General features: G+C 41.1%; 1 protein-coding gene across 1 annotated transcript in view; it reads right to left on the reverse strand.

Annotated features, from left to right (window-relative positions):
* Positions 1-15828, reverse strand: part of HSD11B1 (hydroxysteroid 11-beta dehydrogenase 1) — a 65060-nt gene that overhangs the window by 29702 nt on the left and 19530 nt on the right. Inside the window, exons 3-6 of the mRNA XM_007953036.2 lie at positions 7402-7515; positions 6523-6653; positions 5658-5769; positions 5355-5540 (exon numbers count right to left, since the gene is read on the reverse strand). Of these exons, the coding sequence (XP_007951227.2) occupies positions 5355-5540; positions 5658-5769; positions 6523-6653; positions 7402-7515 (543 nt within the window). The remainder of the gene's footprint in view (positions 1-5354; positions 5541-5657; positions 5770-6522; positions 6654-7401; positions 7516-15828) is intronic.

A 15828-nucleotide genomic window follows, 5' to 3' on the forward strand; every position in this document is an offset into this window, starting at 1 on the left:
TAGATTGCCCAACCTTCCTTCCAAGGAGTGGCTGGTGGGTTTGAACCGCCAGCCTTCTGGTTAGCAGTCAAATGCCTTAGGCACTATGATATCAGAGCTCCTATATATATGTATATGTATATGTGTGTGTGTGTGTGTATAATGTTGATCTTCTGAAAGATAGATTTACTTGGAGAAAAATAAGTAGGTATCTGGCAAGTCTTATAGAGCTTCCAAAGAGAGGTCTGGGCATTCAGAATTTAATAGCAAAGTTCTTTGTGTGTGCGTGCGTGTGTGTGTGTGTGTGTTTTAATGTCTTTTGTTTTATTATCATGTTGAATGTTTAAAGAAACCCTGTCTATTACTATTTCTAGCTCCAGTTAAAAATATGCCTTTCAATTTCCTTGGTCTAGAAGAATTACTGTGCCTATACTTTTGCTTGTCCAGTGTGTTTAGCATTTGTTTTATTATTGTTATTATATTTGGATCACCAGTAAAACCAAAAGAAAAAAGAGAAAGGAAGTAAGATTTCTGAAAATTTGACTGAATTGTAGTAGATGGAGAATAAGAGGAACTGTTTATGCAGTTCTATTGGGTACTGGAAAAGATTTCATGGGAAGTGTGATTAAATGGAGTTTGGGAAAAGAAAGGAACAGAGCAATGAGAGGGTTTGTCCGTGATTTCCCTGATAGGGAATAAGGGAGGTGAGGAGAAACAGCCCTAGGAGCTCTGTTCTAGCCATCATGTGTGTAACTGACATGACAGCCATATTTGTGGGGTTCAAAAAGCCAAGAGGCCCAGACATTGAATAAACTTCGCTTTCCTATAATTGAACCTAAGTCAAGAAGATCCAGTTTAACTAATGGCAGATAAATCTTTTCCAGATGTTTCCAAGCGTTCTCTGCCCTACCCAGTGATTTTTGTTTTCAGTCAAACTCAAGTATTATTGTCTCTGTCTCAGTTTGTTTCATAAACAGCATCTAGTTATTCTCTCCCTTCTTTCTCATCTCCCACTGTCCCCTGTATCCACTGCATGATGGAAGGGATTTTATTTTTATGATAGACCTTGGATATGAATTAAAATTAGTCTCAGGTGTGTGTGTGTTGTGTGGAGGTATACATGTGGTAAGACTGGAGGGGAAGCTTCCTTCTATTCTTATGTGCTTCTTGGCATGGGTGATATGGGAGGGAAGCTGTTCATCAATAACTGTCTTTTATGGAAATAGAACCTTGGTTTTCAGTTGTATACATGTCTCCTTTGAATAAAGACCACATTTGCAGCTGATGTAACCACTGGAGGAGCCCTGGTAATGTAGTGGTTAAAGGATTTGGCTGCTCACTGAAAGGTCAGTGGTTGAAACTCACCAGTTGCTCCACAGGAGAAAGATGTGGTGGTCTGCTTCTGTAAAGATTTACAGCCTTAGAAACCATATGAAGCAGTTCTACTCTGTCCTTTAGGGTTGCTGTGAGTTGGAATCAACTTGACGGCAAGGGGTTGGGTAGCCACTGGGATATGAACAAAAAGGAAGGTATAACTTTCAGGTTATAGTTTTCTTCTTTCCCCCATTCTCTCTGCTAAATTTCAAATATATTGATGAGCCATCCTGGACATGGAGATGAAGATGACAGCTATCTTTGTTGTCTAGTGCTGCTACAACAGAAAAATCATAAATGGATGGCTTTAACAAACAGAAATTTATTCTCTTGCAGTTTAGGAGGCGAGAAGTCTGAATTTAGAGTGGCAGTTCTAGGGGAGACTAGGCTAGAAGTCTGACTTCAGAGTGCCAGTTCTTGAGGCTGGGTGGAGGCCACTTGACCTTGGGCTTCAGCTCTGCCTCTTATTTCAGGCCTACTGGAACAAGCTGGAGGCTTCTCCTGACTCATGCAGCTACTGGCTGCTGGGCTGACAAATCTAAGATTGGCAGGTAAAATGGCAGATTGTTGGCTCACAGGCTGCTCAGTGAACAATCTGAAGATTGGCAGGCAACACAGTAGGCCAGTGGTTCAAGTCCAGAAACTGAAGATGACAGGCCAAATGCAGGATCCAAAATGAGCCCAAAAGCTAGAGACCTTTCCCAAAGCTTCTCCATATATACTGGAAGTAGGCCACACCCTAAAGGTAACTCCTCTTCCACTAATTAGCTGCTCACAGCAGATTCCACCATGGAGTGGATTATGCCACATCCACTCTCATCATGGCGAATAATTATATCCAGCTGCCAATTCACTCAAAATCATGGCCCAGACAAGTTGACATACAACCTTATGGCAGTGCTAAGACAGAAAAAGTCTGGGTTCCTGAACAACCACATGTCACAGAAAGAACTATATTATTAGCCTTAGGGTGCCTACCCTAGGCTTTTTTATGAAAGAAAAATAGTTTGATTTGTTTAACCAAAATCAAACCACACTCATAGCTACCAAGTTCATAGCTATCAAGTTGATTCTGACTCATTTCTCATTTTGATCTCCATTGGATTTCCAAGGTTGTATCTTTATGGAGGGATCTCTGGTGGCATAGTGCCTAAGGCATCTGACTGCTAACCAGAAAGCTGGTGGTTCAAATCCACCAGCCACTCCCTGAAAAGAAGGTTAGGCAATCTACTTCTGTAATGATATCGCCTTGGAAACCCAAAGAGGGGTTGCTATGAGTCTATCCTGACTTGATGGCAGTGGGTATCTTTACGGAAGCAGACTGCTTCATCTTTCTTCTGTGGAGCAGCTGGTAGGTTCAAACTGCTGACCTTTTGGTTAGCAGCCAAATGCTTTAACCACTACACCACAAGAGGTCCTTTTGATTTGTAAGCCATTGTAAAGTTGGGTCTTTGTTATAGAAGCTGAACTTATATCCAAACTATTACATAGTGGAAAGAAGGAAGACTGTTAATATAACTCGATGTTGCTTGATTCATAGGTATAAACAAAAGATGATGATTGGTAAATGGATGTGTACTGTGAAGAGTTTCCCAGAAGAGTAATTCTCTCTGTGTTGATGCTAAAGTAACTGAGTCTTTACAGAAAATATCAAAAGTATAGGATATCTCTCAGGAATTCTAACAGACAGGAGCACACATTTCCTTGGCAATGGAACGCAGTACCTTGAAATACATTGGGAAAAAATCCTGCTTGTCATTGTAATTCAACAAAAAGCTGAATGCATTCCCTGGAAGGAATGATTAAAACTCTACCCCCATACTGTTTGGCTGACAGTTTGAGGTTTATCATCATTTGTTCGTGGAATCCAGAATTTAAAGAGGAAGGATTAATGAACGTGGTTGCATAGTGCTTAAAAGAATATGTCACAGAATAGAGAATATTCTTCAATTAGGGAGAGAAAGCACTCTCTCTATGTTTTGCAAGTCTATAATGCTAGACACAAGGAATAGTAACCCAACTAGATTTCCACCTCCCAGGATCCACAGAAAATACAAAGTGATGTCCGGTAGTTACAGAAGGCATGAGGAAACAGAAGTTACTGGAATTTCATCATACCTTTGGGCTTCTACAGTATATATGTTATTTCTGAATATATTTAGACTGCGTGAGCATTATTGAAATTTAATTCCTCCAGCCAAAGGTGAAGAACATGCTAGAATGGATGTTATTCCATCAACTGAAATCAGTAAAGCCACCTACACCATGGCTGATTTGAAGGTTTTGGCTAATGTCCTTGGATGGATTTGGGGATGTGCCCAGCACCCTCCCACTCAGTATGCATCTGGAAGCTCTCCCTTCCTTTCAGCCCGGAGAGAGGCTCTGTCTGGGAGGGGTGGGGAGTCTGTGTTGTCTGGGAAGCACAGGGATGCATATCAATCACTCTGTTTGTCGCGTTGTACAAGATGCACTGCCCTTTTATCCCATCACTATTCAGACCTTTCCTGGGCCAGAAAATGAAACTCTTTACAATAGAGATGGTATTATTAGCTACCATAAGAACTAAGGTCTGTATACTACTTAACAGTTGACAAAGTCCTAGGTTATCTGTTTTTACATTGCCAGGAACCATACTGAGAAGGCTGATTTGGATCCTGGTGTTTGTACCTTCTGGCCACAGCTTTCCAAGTGACTGATCAACAAAAAGTTATCAAACTGCTTTCTTGGACTCATGCTGACACAGGCCTAGGAATCCCCCAAGCTGAAACTCTCTGGCATTTTACTGGCATTAGGGACCTCTCTTGATTCCACATAGCTCTCTTTATGAACCTTTTTCCTCTAAACACAAAACCTCTCAATTCAGTTGGTTCTTTAAATTGGATTTTTAATGTAACAAATTGAAACTTTGGAGAATACTCCAAATTAGGCAGGTCTCTTGTAGCAGTATGTTTGGTTTTTGAGTTTGGATATATGGGTAAAAAAAGGATTTTGCTCCCTCCATGACCAAGAGTTGTAAAGGTCAGTAAGGTCAGGTGATACAAAAGTAAAATTGAAATGTGAAATACTTTGGCAATGTACAGTTGCCTGGTAAGCGGGTTTAGGCAAAGAGAAATGAACAAAGATAGAAGACATATTAGTAACTAGACATATTAGTTACTAATATGTCTTCTTTTGTTGTTCATTTCTCTTTGCCTTAATTTAACCGGCTTACCAGGCAACTGCACATTATTGAAGCATTGCACTTTTCAGTTTTATCTTTGTGTCACCTGACTTTACTGACCTACAACACTTGGTCATGGAGGAAGCAAATTTTTTTTTTTACCCATATATCCAAACTCAAAAACCAAACTCACTGCCATTGAGTCAGCTTCATAGCATCCCCCATAAGGTTTCCGAGGCTATAAATCTTTATGGAAGCTGACTGCCTCATCTTTCTCCTATGGAAAAGTTGGTGGGTTCAAACACTAACCTTTTGGTTAGCAGCCAAATTCCTTAACCACTGCAGCACCAAAGCTCCTTTATGCATGTATAGCCATGTGTATATATGTGACCAGGTCTCAATATAAGGACAGGCTATACCTCGAGCAGCCTCTCAATGTCTATCTGATCTTCCATTTGCTCCTCTCATGTACTTTCAAGGCTTTTGTAGCCCACTAACCTTGACCAACCCCTCATTTTTTATGGTCCCACTTGTTCTTAACAGTTCCTCTTTTATTTATCATGCATGCCCCTCATTGAGTTTACATACCCAAATCTCTAGTTAGTATATCTTACTGCCCAAGCATTCAACTTGATAGCAGTGAGTTAGGTTTTTTTTTTTTTTTTTTTGTTGTTGTTTGTTTTTTTTAAGCATATGAGCAAGCTGTTAATCAGCTTTGACTTAATATCACTGTGAACATTGTAGCTTCAAGTTTATATTGCGTTACTTCTCTGCATGAAAATGGTTAAATGCATGGAATTGTCTTGGTCCTACCTTCCACACGGTTCCCTGCTCCACTCACCAGCTATTGAGGAGACCACAACAATGCTTCCATTACTCTGCTTCAGCATGGGCAAGGCGGCTACACTCAGGACCACATAACTGAGGAAGTTGACCTCCATGCTTCTGCGCACATCGTGGATATTATTATTAAATAAATTCACAGATGTGTTGGTGATGTGGTTGAGAATGAGCATGTCTAGCCCCCCTGCAAGAGATGGCTGTGTTGAGAGAAACCATCTGCGGTTGGTACTTTCCCTTCCCAAAGCTCCCTGGTGACTGACCCGTAGTACAAAGTCAGGGGAGAGAAGAAAAGCAGCCTCACCCATGAGCTTTCCTGCTTTGACAACAAATTGCTCTGCGAAGGTCATGTCCTCCATAGTACCAGCAATGTAGTGTGCTGAGGCTGCTCCGAGTTCTAGGCAGTGGGATACCACCTGCAGAAACATAGTAGCAGTGGCATCAGCCTTGGCTGCAGACCTTTGGGAGACCGTCTCTGAAATAATGGGGATTTAAAAGAGATATTGCTCACAGCCCTGTTTTGATAAGAAATAGTAGGAGTGTATATGGCTAAATAAACCTGATATGAACAATGTCCTTTGTCTGAAATATTTCCTGGAACAAGGTGTGGGGTCAAGGATTAAATTATCACTGTGCTGGGATTTAGGTCCATGATTTATGCTAATAGATTTCTGTGAATATGTTTCTGAACATATGAAGGGTACAGGTGCTGCTTTCTAAGTGGGTAACACTAGGTTTGTGGGTGTTGATATGTCCTTGTGTTTATGAGTCAGAGAACATGAGAGGGCATATGAGTGAGTGTTGGCATGGGTATGAGGATATGTATTCATGAGTATTTACTGCAATTTTGGTATCTGAATACTTATCTATATGATTTCATGTATAAATGTGCAGAATAGGCATGTTTGTAATATGCATGTGTCTGAGTATGAAATACATGTGTGTGTATGGGAGTGAATGCCTAAATTACTTATATTCCTGTGGGTATTTAAACCTTCATAAAAGAGTACAAATTTAAGTGTATGTATGTTTGAGTGTTTATGCATACACATATAGGCATCTGTACATGAAACGCTAGCTTCTGCATGTGTGTGTGTGTATATGAGTATATACAGGAATATATTGTGGACACATGAGAGCACATGAGTCTCTGGGCACAGAACCCTCACCTTCTGTAGAGTTTCTTTTGACCTCGCGGTCACCACCAAATGGGCTCCCATCTTCGCCAGCTGATAGGCCATCTCCTCTCCAATTCCCTTGCTGGCCCCTGTGACAATCACTTTCTTTCCTTGGAGCATTTCTGGGGAACCCCAAAAGGCAGTGAGGACTATACCCAACTTGGCAGCGATGTTTCCCTCCCTTTCTGGACATAGGCAGCCTTATCTCGATGTTTAACTTTCCTATGATCTCAGTTAGCTTGTTTTCAAAGTGCATACAATCACTTGAAGGAATACTTGAAATCTTTCATAAACATGCTATGAAATGGGGGTTTGGTCGGGTCACTCAAAACCAAGCCTCCATCTTGTACTTTCTGACAAAAACCCGTGGGCAGAGTTCATAGGACAAGGCCAGAAATGTAAAATGCTGGAGTTCCAGACATTTCGGGACTTACCCAGTTCTTCTCAATTCACAGAAAATCTAAAACAACAGTCAAAGCAAATGTTCATAAAGATTCCAGGGATCTTCCCTCACTTCTATTTAGTTATCAATTCTAGAGTCCTTTCTGCTTCCCACTTACCAGTCTCTTCACTGGGCCTAATTATTTGGCTGAATTATGTGTTTTGGAATTACCCTCATTTTTGTAGAGGAATTGAAATTGCATTCCATTAAGGACGCCAAATAAAGCATGGCCTATTTGGCAAGCTTTTGGCAACATGATTACCCCTCCCCACATCCCTCCTGCCCATAGCCTATACTGGAGGACACAGAAATACAGTCCCACCACAGATTCCCCACTTCTTTAGCAACCTATCTTGAGCCTCAGGAACACTCCAGCACCCCTGTGTTTTTTAACCTATTCCTTCAAAATGAGACACATTTGTACTTACCTGGTCTGAATTCCTCATTTGCAGAATAGAAGTAGTAGGCCAAGAAGAGTCCCCAAATGGGGAGGAGATATTTTTTCATAAAGGCCATCAAGCAAGGACCTGGCCCGTGGAGCCCTGTAGGACACACAGAGAGAACCTACAGAGCTTTCTACAGCCTCCTAGGCAGGCAGCAGCCTCTGAATTGTGACATCAGGGACGGGGGAGGCTGGAGTAGTCTCAGGCAGTGCGAGCCAATTTCCCTGTCAGAGCAGCGATTGGCTTTGGGTGGGATCCCATTCGTCCCTGGCAGCCTGTGTGGTGGATTTCATAATGGACAATGTTTACTCCATTTCATTGAGCAAGAAGAGACTTCCAGATGGCCAAGCTCATGACTGTACAGGACTGGATTCCTGAGCATCCCTTACTGAAGCCCATCTTCCTCTAAATACCACTTACACCAGGGATCAACGGCCTTTCAAAAATGATATGTCAGAAGCAGAGAGAGAAAGAGCGTGTGGGGCTTCTGAGGAAATGTGAGTAATAGCAACGAGAGCCAAGCCCAAGCCAAATCTCACTCTCAGCCCCACCTCCCAGTCGGAAGCAATTAAAAATAACAGCAAAATAAGCTTAGGAAAAAAATGTGCACATCACGGGGGCGGGTGGTGGTGGTGGTGGAATAAAAGCAAACAAATCTACAAGTCCCACACTCATGTCGAATGAAAAAGTATTACAACATCAAAGGGGGACTGCAAGCCAGTCAGAACCCAGATGACAGGAAACCCAAGACAGTTCAAGACTCTCAGGCAAGTGCAGTGGAACATACACTTATTTCTTTAACAGAAAATGAGGAAGAGATAAGGAGTGCCAAAAAAAAAAAAGACACTAAACTATTAAACTGCATCTTGTAAATGCTACAGAGGAACAAGAGACATGGACAGGATGCTAGAAAGATGCAAGAGCAGACCAGGTGTAGAAGAAAAAAGAATGTGTACTGTTGAAGAGAAACTTGCCTGAGAAGTGTACATCACAGCTCAAAATAGATCTGGTAACACTAAGAGGACAGGGGAGGCACCCCTAGCAACTTAGAATGTATTATTAGCAAAGGATGGAAATAACCATCTCAGTAGGGTAGCAAGTGTCACTGTGAGTCAGAATCAGCTCGATGGCAGTGTTTTTTTTTTTTGTTTAGTAGGGCAACAGCAAGAACTCACTAAGGAACAATCCTCAAAGAAAGAATTCAAGATTGTCATTGAAGGATTTCAGCTTAAAACCAAGCAATCAAACCATAAAAACTACCCCACCACAAAATAAACTTATGATTCCACAAGTTATCAATAGAGCAGAGAAAACAATTTAAATGAGACAATAAGAATGGGATCAGGGCGTTAGAGCAGGATCAGGCTTCATCATTCATACAAGATTAAGAAAAAATCAAGTTTTGACTCTAAATATATCAGGAAATACTCACTGAATTTTTACTTCATAGTAAGGGAAACTAATTTAAGACCCAGAGGACATGAAACAATTTGTCAACAAAGACTCACATCTGTAACATTCACTTCCAGAAAACAATGGAGATTTGACAGTAGTTGAGGGTTTGATAGATCCCATGGTTTACGGAGGACAAAATAAAAAATAAATGAGGAAATTCAAGTGGAAAATTAGATTACATACTGTCAGGAATACAATTATACACATCATTTTATGAAAAATTTTATGCTACCAAGATAGGTTACAGACTATATGCCATTTTCATTCCTAGAGGGAAAGATGTTTGTTTTACTTCATAATCCAAACCAGTTGCTGTTGAATCTGTTGAGTCCACTCTAACTCATGGTGAACCCATGTGTGTCAGAGTACAGCTATGCTCCATAGGGTTTTCTTTTTTTAATTGTGATTTAGGTGAAAGTTTACAGAGCAAATTTGTTTTCCATTGAACAGTTCATACACATTTTGTTTTGTGATATTGACTGCAGTCCCCACAATGTAACAGCTCTCTTCCCACTTCCTTCCTATGGTTACCTTTTCCCTATGTCCTTCTTTCCTATGCATTCCTACTCTGTAAGCATTCTCCCTGCACAAATGCTGCCCTTCTGAGTTCCCATGGTTGATTGTTCTAAGAAGTGTACCTACCTGCTGTAATTGTTTTACCTCCTAGGCTTCTCTATTGTTTGGTCGAAAGCTAAGTCATGGGAGTGAGTTCAATTTCAGGCATGAAGGGTGACTAGAAGCCCTGTCTTGGGAGTTTCACCAGTCTCTATCAGACCAGAAAGCCTGGTATTTTTTATGATTTTGAGTTTTGTTCCACATTTTTTCTCACTCTACCCAGGATCTTCAATTTTAATCCCTTTCCAAGTGACTGGCAATGGTAGCTGGACACTAGCTAGTTCTTCTGGTCTCAGGGTAGGGTAGGCTGAGGTTCCCTTAGTCCACTAGTCCCTTGGACTAACTATTTCCATGCATCATTGATTTTCTTCACTCTTCTTTGCACTGGAGGAGGAGAGACCAATTGTATGTTAGAAAGCTTTTAAGACTCCAGTCACTACTCACCAAAATAGGATGTAATACAATGTTTTTGTGTAGTATGTTATGCCAATTGAGGTTGATGTCCCTGTAACCATGGTCCCAAGCCTGCAGGCCCAGCAAATCATTCCCTTAAGTTGTTTGGCTAAGAAGTTACCATGATTTTGCACCATTAGCTGTATTTTGTGTATCAACATTCATATAACAAATACAAATACATATGTAGAAATATCATCTGCCAAACCTATATATGGGCATGGGTATATGCTCTTCTACCCACCTCTACCTGATAATTTTGCCTGTCTACTTATATATCCATGTTCTTCTTCATATAGTTCAGCTTCTCAGATTATTTGTTCAGCATACAGATTGAAACGATACAACCCTGACTCACTTCCTTCTTGATTTTAAACCATGCAGTGTCCCCATGTTCTTTTCAAATGAGAGCCTCCTTGTCTATGCACAGGTTCCTCATGAGCACAATTAAATGTTCTGGAATTCCCATTCTTCTCAATGTTATCCATAATTTGTTATTATCCACATAATCAAATGCTTTTGCATAGTCAAGAAAACACAAGTAAATATCTTTCTGGTATTCTTTGTTTTCAGCCAAGATCCATCTGACATCAATGATATCCCTCATTACACATCCTCTTCTGAATCCAGCTTGCATTTCTGGCAGTTCTCTGTCAATATACTGTTGCAACCGTTTTTGAACTATCTTCATTAAGATTTTACTTGCATGTGATATCAATGATATTGTTTGATAATTTCCACATTCTGTGGGATTACCTTTCTTTGGAATGGGTACAAATATGGATTTCTTCCAGTCAGTTGGCCAGGTAGCTGTCTTCCAAATCTCTTGGCATAGCTGAGTGAGTGCCTCTAGTGCAGCATCCATTTGTTGAAACATTCTAGTGGGTATTCCATAATTTTTTGCCACTTCCCTCAGCACAGCTTCAATTTCTTCCTTCAATATCATTGGTTCTTGATCATATACCACCTCCTGAAATGGATGAACATCAACCAATTCTCTTTGGTGTAGTGACTGTGTATTCCTTCCATCGTCTTTTGATATTTCCTGCATTATTCAATATTGTGCCCATAGAGTCTTTCAATATCACACCTTGAGGCTTACATTTTTTCTTCATATCCTTCAGCTTGAGAAATGCTGAGCATGTTCTTGCCTTTTTGTTTTCTAACTCCAGGTGTTTGCACATTCCATTATAATAATTGACTTTGCTTCTCAAGCTGCTCTTTGAAATCTTCTGTTCAGCTCTTTTATCTTGTCATTTCTTCCATCTACTTTAGCTACTTTTCACTCAAGTGGAAGTTTCAGAGTTTTTTCTTACATCCATTTTGGTCTTTTCTTCCAATCCTATCTTTTTAATGACCTTCTGCTTTCTTCATGGATGATGTTCTTGATGTCATTTCACAATTCTTTTGGTTTTCAGTCATTGGTATTCAATACATCAAATATATCCTTTAGATAGTCTCTAAATTCAGGAGGGATATATTTAAGATCATATTTTGTCTCTTGTGGACTTATTTTAATTCTCTTCAACCTCAATTTGAGCTTGCACATGAGCAGTTGATGGTCTGTTCCACAATCAGTTCTCGGACTTGTTTTGGCTGGAGATATTGAGCTTTTCCATCACCTCTTGCCACAGATGTAGTCAATTTGATTCCTATGTACACCACATGGCAAAGTCCACATGTATAGCTACCATTTGTGTTGTTGAAAAAAGGTTTTCCAATGAGTAAGTCATTGGTCTTTCAAAATTCTATCATGCAATCTCCAGCATTATTTCTATCACCAAGACCAAATTTTCCAGCTACTAGTGATCCTTCTTTATTTCCAACTTTTGCATTCCAATCACCAGTGATAGGAGTTCTGGTAGCATAGTGCCTAAGACACTTGGCTGCTAACCAGAAGGCTGGCAGTTCAAACCCACCAGCCACTCCTCAGAAGGAAGGTTGGGCAATCTACTTCTAAAGTGATATCACTTCAGAAACCCAAGGAGAGGTTGCTATGAGTCTGGTCCAACTTGATGGCACATAACAACAACAACAACAACATCACCAGTGATAATCACTACATCTTGATTGCATGTTTGGTCAATTTCAGACTGCAGAAGTTGGTAAAAATCTTCAATTTCCTTGTCTTTGACTTTGGTGTTTGGTGAGTAAATTTGAGTAATAGTAGTAGTAGCTGGCCTTCCCTGTAGGTGTATGGATATTATCCTATCACTGACAGCATTGTACTTCAGGATAGATCTTGAAACATTCATTGTGATGATGAAGGCCACACCATTCCTCTTCAACTTGTCATTCCCAGCATACTTGATCATATGGTTGTCTGATTCAAAATGGCCAAAACCAGTCCATTTCAGTTCACTAATGCCGAGGATAGGAGCTCTGGTAGCATAGTGCCTAAGGCACTTGACTGATAACCAGAAGGCTGGCAATTCAAACCCATCAGTCATTCCTCTGAAGGAAGATTGGGCAATCTACTTCCATAGGGATATCACCTTGGAAACCCAAGAAGGGGTCACTATGAGTTAGGTCTGACTTGATGGCACATAACAACAACAACAACAACAATGCCTAGGACATTGATTTTTATGTGTTTCATTTCATTTTTGACAACATCCAATTCTCCTAGATTCATACTTCGCACATTGCATATTTTGATCATTAATGGATGTTTGCAGCTGTTTTTTCTCATTTTGAATCATGTCACATCAGCAAATGGAGGTCCCAAAAGCTCTACTTTATCCATATCATTAAGGTTGGTTTTACTATAATGAGGCAGCTCTTCCCCAGTTGTATTTTGAGTGTCTTCCAACCTGAGGAGATCATCTCCTGGCACTGTATCAGACAGTCTTTTAGGGATATTCATAAAGTTGTCCAGTAATATATCAGACAGTGTTTCTCTGCTATTCATGATGTTTTCCCTGGCCAATTCTTTGAGAAGTGGATGGCCTCTTCCTTCTTCAGAGTGTGACTCAGTCTGGAAGCTCTGCTGAAATCTGGCCACCATGTGCAACCCTGCTGGCATGTGAAACACTAGTGACACAGCCACCAGCCTCACAGCAACACGCAAACCACCACAGTACAACAAACTGGCAAATTTATCCCTCTTAACTGTTCCAAACCCCTCCACTCACTTCCCGGCCTTCCCCCTTACCTGTATCTGGCCATCGGCCCTGGCTTCCTGCTTTCTGCCTGGGGCTCTTTCTCCCTTTACCTGTATCTGGCTGTGGATCCCTGGGTTCCCACTTCCTGCTTGTGGGCTCTCTCTCCCCTTACTACTAGGATTGGAGGATTGGAGGAAGACTCATTAACAACCTGCCATACACCGATGACACAACTTTGCTTGCTGAAAGTGAGGATGACTTGAAGCACTTGCTGATGATGATTGAAGACTACAGTCTGCAGTATGGATTACACGTCAATATAAAGAAAACAAAAATCCTCACAACTGGACCAATAAGGAGCATCACGATAAATGGAGAAAAGATTGAAGTTGTCAAGGGTTTCATATTACTTGGTTTTACACTTAACACCAATGGAAGCAGCAGTTAAGACATCAGATGATGTATTGCATCGGGCAAATTGCTGCAAAAGACCTCTTTCAAATGCTGAAGAACAAAGATATTTCCTTGAAAACTAAGATGCGCCTGACACAAGCCATGGTATTTTCAATCGCATCATGTGCATGAGAGAGCTGGACAATGAATAAGGAAGACTGAAGAAGAGTCAATGCCTTTGAGTTGCGGTGTTGGTGAAGAATGCTGAAAGTAACATAAACTGGTAAAAGAACTAACAAATCTGTCCTGGAAGAAGTGCAACCAGAATGCTCCTTGGAAGCAAAAATGGCCAGACTTTGTCTTACCTACTTTGGTCACATTGTCAGAAGGGACCACTCCCTGGAGAAGGATATCATGCTTGGTAAAGTGGAGGGTCAATGAAGAAGAGGAAGGCCCTCAACAAGATGGATTGACACAGTGGCTGCAACAATAGGTTCAAGTATAGCAAGGATTGTGGAGGTATAGCACAGGACTGGAAAGTGTTTCATTCTGCTGTATATAGGGTTGCTATGAGTCGGAGATGACTCGATGGGACCTAACAAGAATAACAACAACTTATGCATCTGCCTTTTCCTTAGTGTTATTGTGCTGATCGCTCACTTCTGGTATATTTCCTTTCCCTTCATTCAAATCAGTATGTGTCTCTTACCTAGCTAGCAATTTTCCCTCTCTCCCCTTCCATCCCTGGTAACCAAAAAAGAAAGTTTCCTTCCATTTGTTAACCTTTCCTTGAGTTTTAAAAATAGTGAACTCAGACAATATTTGTCCTTCTGTGTTTGACTTATTTCACTAAGCATAATATCCTCCAAGTTCATCCACATTATGAAGTTTTTCACAGATTCTTCATTATTCTTTCACATTGCATAGTATTCCGTTGAGTGTATGTACCATAGTTTGGTTATCCATTCATCCTTTGATGGGCACTTAGGTGTTTTATCTCTTTGCTGTTGTGAATAGTGCTGAAATGAATGTGAGTGTGCATATATCTGTGCATGCACCAGCTCTCCCTTCTTTAGGAGATATATATATATATATATATATATCTAGTAGTGGGATTGCTGGATCAAATGGCATTTCTATTTCAAACTTTTCAAGAAAGCACCATACTATTTTCCACAGAGGTTGTACCATTTTGCAGTCACACCAGCAATGTATGAATGTTCCAATCTCTCCATATCCTCTCCAGAATTTGTTATTTTCTGTTTTGTTGATCTTTGCTATTCCTCTTCGGGTGAGATAATATCTCATTGTTGTTTCGATTTACATCTCTCTAATGGCTAATGATCATGAACATTGCTTCATGTGTTTGTTTGAACCTGAATATCTTCTTTGTTGAATTGTCTGTACATGTCTCTGCACAAAAGCTAGAGACCTTCCTCAAAGGTTCTTCTTATGTACCATAAGAAGACCACAACCCTAAGGCAGCTACTGAGCTACTCCAGTAGATTCCATCATGGAGCTGATTAAATCAGTCTCATCAAGGGGAATAACTACATCTAGCTGCCCAGACACTCAAAACCAGGCCCAGCCAAGTTGACACAAAACCTTAACTACCACAATTCCACCCCTTGTCAACTTGGCACCTATACAGATCTCCATTGGATGGCACCTGTAGAAATCTCCTTCACTGGGTGGTTCCAGTTCCCTAGTTCCCTACTTCATCTGAGTGATGACCTCACCCCCTTATCCTGGCAAGCCCCACTGCTCTTGGACACGGCAGCACTGCCCCCTCACTTCTGGGCAGCAGCTATGGCTCCATCTCAATGGCCCACATGAGTGAGCAGTCCCACACTCCAGAACCAAGTTGGTGAAGGTCTGACTCTTTGAAACCTAGGAGGCTATAGTGGTTCTGCACCCAGAGGTCATAGCCCTAATCTTTGAGGCTGAGGCAGCTCTGCTTCCCATTTCCTTGTTCTCTCAGCTTCTACCAATTAATACCTGAAGGGAGTTCTGGCAAGATGGTGGATTAGGCAGAAAGACTGCACAGACCCTCTTCAACAAAGAAAAGGGAGTCCAATTAACACAGACACAGAAGATAATCTTGGACCCCTAAGCCTTGAAGGGAAGGATATAGAAGTGGACCAAACCCCAAGTAGCAGAAAAATTTGCGTGAAAATACCAAAAAAGGAGACATATGGAGCTGCGGTCTAGCAGCGATCCTGAGCGATCTCGACGGCACAGACAGCTTGGAGATTCCCGAGTGTTGGCAGGACCTAAGAATTAACCTAAAAATCAGCCCTGCTAGCCAGGGACTGCACGGAGGACTGCTCTGGTGGCTGGGGAATAAACAGAGAAGATGAAGAGAAAGGTGGGCTGAGCTGTGGACTTTTGC

This window comes from Orycteropus afer, unplaced genomic scaffold (assembly GCF_000298275.1).
Source record: "Orycteropus afer afer isolate SDZICR_OR568_19922 unplaced genomic scaffold, OryAfe1.0 scaffold00013, whole genome shotgun sequence".
NCBI classification, from domain to species: Eukaryota; Metazoa; Chordata; class Mammalia; order Tubulidentata; family Orycteropodidae; genus Orycteropus; species Orycteropus afer.